Source organism: Vicia villosa, linkage group LG3 (genome assembly GCF_029867415.1).
Source record: "Vicia villosa cultivar HV-30 ecotype Madison, WI linkage group LG3, Vvil1.0, whole genome shotgun sequence".
NCBI classification, from domain to species: domain Eukaryota; kingdom Viridiplantae; phylum Streptophyta; class Magnoliopsida; order Fabales; family Fabaceae; genus Vicia; species Vicia villosa.
Window position 1 is genome coordinate 136,771,994 of NC_081182.1, and position 4,838 is coordinate 136,776,831.

The 4,838-nt window shown below is 35.2% G+C and overlaps 1 protein-coding gene across 1 annotated transcript; it reads right to left on the reverse strand.

Moving 5' to 3' along the window:
* Positions 1-1,833: 1,833 nt before the first annotated feature.
* On the reverse strand, positions 1,834-4,428 carry LOC131659024 (uncharacterized). Its single transcript, XM_058928268.1, has 5 exons — positions 4,224-4,428; positions 3,482-3,700; positions 3,304-3,393; positions 2,534-3,202; positions 1,834-2,411 (listed from the first exon to the last, which is right to left on the reverse strand). Exons 1-5 carry the CDS (start codon positions 4,426-4,428, stop codon positions 1,834-1,836), a joined length of 1,761 nt encoding a protein of 586 aa, XP_058784251.1.
* Between the last annotated feature and the right edge of the window lie 410 nt (positions 4,429-4,838).

Sequence of the window (4,838 nt, forward strand, 5' to 3'; positions counted from 1 at the left end):
TTGAATATTGATGTTAGAACCTGTTAGAAGTATGTGTAAATGTGCATTTTCGTGCTGTGATGAGAATTTGGACGTTTTGGTATGATTGGGTTCGCACTTGGGATGAAAACAGTGTTGCAGAAAAGTGATTTTTCTGCTATATCAGTAATGTAACCGGTTACATGAAGGAGGTAACCGATTACATGGTCTTAAACAGGCGAAGGACTGCATTTCGCGATGATGTAACCGGTTACATCATTTAGGTAACCAGTTACCACTGGGCGAAATTGATAAATAAAGGTTACTGTCAGTGATGTAACCGGTTACATCATTTAGGTAACCGGTTACCACTGAAGCTTTTTTGAAAAATATTTATTTTAATTTTCCGTAACTTTTAAACCGTTAATTCTTTTTGTACGCCGTTTCGAGGACCTGGTAGATGAATTAATTCCCTATTTTATGATGTATATTAGGGGATTATAACTTAAAAATCATTTGTTGATTTTGTGAATTGGTATTTGGTAGTAGATTGAGTAATGGTACGAACATGCTATGCGGTGTTTTAGCTAGTACGATTGTTGAGATAAGAACATATTGTTGTGATTAAATGTATTATGTTGTGGTGAATATCAAATGGTTGTGATATTATTATGCTTGTATGTTGTGACATGAATGATTATGAATTATTGGTGGATGTTAATAATGAGCATGTCGTGGTTGATGCATGCATTTCATAATCATGTTGTGGGCCGTATCCTTTATGGTGGTGGGACAGCGGTAGCTAATTCCCATTGTGTGGAATTAGTGAGAGAAGTAGCCGAATCTTTATGGTGGTGGATCGCTGAGATGGGTTATCCCATGTTTGGTACCACATGCATTTAGTTGTATTGCATTAGGTTGTTGTGTATAATTGTAACATGAATGGAAGTTGTCCAATGTTATAATCTGTGTGTATTTTGGTATGAATGACTGTAATTGATGAATGTTGCTATATTATCTAAATATAATTGATTTTGGTGAATAATGTATGGATGAAGTTGTATCGTTTATATTCCTATAACATTTGTTAATGCGAATGAAACTCACCCTTACTGTTGTTATTTTTCAGATTGAGGAGTAGCTTGTGTACTTGGTGAGGATTAGCTCGTCAAGTAGTTCGTTAGAGTCAGTTGGGTCTGTGTCATGCTCTGGTCGTGTAACACCGGGAACGTTATTTTAGAGTTGGCTGATAAACCTCTTTTTTGTTTATGGTTTATGGTTGAATTATGAGTCTTCGACTCCGGATGTTTAATTATTCAGTTGTTAAGAATATTCCGCTGTGTTAACATGCTACCTGAATAATTTTTGGTTTATCGTTCCTTTATGGCATGACATGAATATTTGTTTATTTTATTGGAGTTGTAATACCCTTTTTCATGTTTTACTCTGATTTTGATGTTAATTTTCCGCGGGGTTTAGAAGGGTGTTACAACCCGTGCTGTCGCACAGGTAATTTTCTATTGATGTTGTGTACAACAGCAAGAAATCAACGGACAAAATGATATATCATTAGTATAGTTAAATGTCATTCAAATGAAGGAGTTTTAATGTATGAATCAAAAGATTTGTTTTTAAATAAATAGTACAATACAAAACGTGTTACAAAGGGTTACACCGAGACCAAAAAAATAATTCTCCAAAAGGTTTGTGAAGAAGTTATAATTTATCGCACACGTTCCTCATTGAAGTGAATGAAATCATCCTGAAATAGCAAAATAAAAGAAAAAAAATTATGATCCATAACATTTGTAAATTCAAAGTGGTAAATTACTATTGTTAATGACATGATAAGATTTAAGGGTCAATTCACACCTTTCAAATGTTATGGAAGACTTCCTTGAATACAACATTGGTGGTAGAGATCACAGGTTCCTTGTCTTTGTCATGAATAAGAATCCTTAATCCCTTTTTGGATTTGACTCTTGAAATAGCCACATATAATTGCCCATGGCTAAAAACCTCTTTTGGCAAATATAATCCAACATTGTCAAGTGATTGACCTTGAGACTTGTTAATAGTCATGGCAAAGGAAACAATAATTGGAAATTGGCGTCTCACCAATTTAAATGGCCATGGGGACTGTGATGGGGACAAAGACATTCTAGGAATATAAAAGAGGTTACTAATATTTTTTCCATAAATGATCTTAGCTTCTATGACATGAGCAGCAAGCCTGGTTACAGTAAGCCTTGTACCATTGCACAATCCTTCAGACTGATCTAGGTTGCGCATCAACATGATAGTGGCCCCAACTTTCAACTTGATTGAATGGTTAGGCAATCCCGAAGTTTTAAGAGCATTTAGGAACTCGGGTGTCACGTGCTCATACGCATCAAAGGTGGTTGCATCAGATTTATCAATAGAATCACTACTAAAGTATTCTTTCTCTTCTCCTACAACAATCGAAAAAGACGTATATTTAGTTGATAATTTCTGTAAAAAATAGTTCAAGTTGTTTTATCAGAAGGTATATAATATTGACATGCATAATTTGTACTCAGTGCAATTTTACTACCTGGAAGAAGGTTTGTGATATATTGATTTATATCGTCAACAACTTCAATTGTTGAAGCCAATATCGCACGACTTTGTAGATAGTTGGAATCAAGATAATTATGAATGAGATCAGGGTATGTATCTTCAACAATTGCCTTAATTGGATCAGAAAAGTTAGAAATTAAGAACTCATCTGAAATACAAATATCAGCATAACCATCATTTGGCTCACACATGGTCCCATCTCCAATATTTAAAATCCACTCAGAAAAGCTCCTTATGTCATCAACTGTAGAATCAGGTGGACCTGTTTGCAAGCGCATGTTCTTTGTAAGCCTCAATACTCTACAATGATCCCAAATATAAGAAGCATTGATTGTGGCATGGATAATATCAGATCTTGTACCTCTTGGTATAACAGGGAGAATTTGTCTGAAGTCACCACCAAAGACAACAACCTTACCTCCAAACACTGTTTCAGATGGCTTCGTGGGTCCACTCATAATATCCTTTAAGGATTTGTCCAGAGATTCAAAGCAAAACTTGTTAGCCATAGGAGCCTCATTCCATATGATTAGATCTGTCATCTTGAGAAGCTCAGCAAGATCATCCTTTTTTTCAATGTTGCAAATTGAAGTTTCTAAGGTAGGGACAGGAATCTTAAATCTAGAATGAGCTGTTTTTCCACCTGGTAACAACAAACTTGCAATTCCACTTGAAGCAACGGGCAAGACTATTTTTTTTTAGACCTAACTGCTGCTGATAAGGTGTTCCACATAAAGGTCTTACCAGTCCCACCGTATCCATATAAAAAAAATACCCCGCCCTGTTGCTTTTCTACAGCATTCATGATTTCCTCAAAAATGCTTCTTTGCCTATCTGTGTATAAAAGAGTAAGCCAAGAGATTGTTAAACAAAAGTACCAACTCAAATATTTTATGACGTTGCAACTATAGAGTGATATTACCTGTAAGAGAAGAGTACAAATTTTCATAAATCTGTTGTTGAGCAACAACATCATATTGGCGTTCATCATAGAGTAGCCTATTTCCTGTAAAGGAGACGACATAATCTTTTGGATATGGCATTGTCTTGAAATCTTTCAGGCTTCGATTATTATTTTGTAAGAGTGTTTCAATTGCCATTAGAGTCCGGTCTTTTAGCTCGGCATCGCTCATTGTAAGACCTGTGTTATTAAAGCGAAAAAATAATGTAAATATGTAACCATTTATCACAATATTAAGAATAAATGAATGTAAGCAATGAGAGGAAATTTGTTGGATATAACAGCATGCATACTAAAAAAGTAAAAATGATGTTTGGATGTAGGAAATTCTTAAATAACTAATGGCACTTGGCTGCTCTTCCAAAACCGAAACTGACTACACAATATTATAGGCACACTATTTGTAACAGTGGCTATGATCTTGGATATTTCCTCATTCACTATTGTAACATAGATGATGTCAATAGTATGTGAACCAATATGACAGTGTTCAGCACAGAATAAAACTAACCATGCTGCTTATATTCGTTTCTTTCGGCACATTTAGAATTCTGGACAAGGTCTTCCATTGTAGTTTTTTAGCATTCAAACAATATATGATAATCTAGCATTAAGCATTAATTGTTGTAAAGTATCGTACGCTAACAACTCATAATGAATATTTAAAAAAAGAACACCAAATTTAGCAATTAAGATAAAATACCTGGGTCTCTTGCCAATAACCGTTGATCATAAAGAATGCCATCCGATAAAAACATCCAAGTCTTCCTCCAGACATGTTCGGGTCTATTCATGGATGAAGATAACAACATCGTCACAAATAACTTGCGTAAAAATAGACCCGAACCCCATAGATGTGCCTCTTTAATTGCCTCGATAAATTCTCGATCATCTTGTAGAAATCCCATTGCAAAGCATGCATCACGAAAAGTTTTAAGTTGTTTACCATCAACTTTCTTGATGTCTTGATAGCACAAAGGACCTTTTTTTGATAGTGAGCATCATCCTTAAATAAAACAATTCACCAGTGCTTTGAGGAACCCAAATGAGTCGACCAATTGTATACCCTCATTTCCTTGGTTTCCAACTCCGGCTTCTTTTATGATAAACAAATTTAGAAAGAAATTCACCATAAGTTAGTGATCTTGCTTCTTCATAAGTTTTGTTTGCCTCGAACCATGATGTAAACATAGACTCGGTTACACTTGGTTTTAGTAAAACATCACCAACTTGCTCGTAGTCTTTGTAGTACACGGAGTTTTCACCTTCCATATGAAAAAACAATCTCTCCACGGCTGGATTCTTGCCATGTATAGAA

Coding starts and splice junctions, on each gene's coding strand:
- LOC131659024 (XM_058928268.1), bottom strand. CDS start 4,428: ATGGGATTTCTACAAGATGATCGAGAATTTATCGAGGCAATTAAAGAG. Junction 3,701..4,223: donor GTTATTGGCAAGAGACCCAG/GTATTTTATCTT, acceptor TTAATAACACAG/GTCTTACAATGAGCGATGCC. Junction 2,412..2,533: donor TATCACAAACCTTCTTCCAG/GTAGTAAAATTG, acceptor CGATTGTTGTAG/GAGAAGAGAAAGAATACTTT.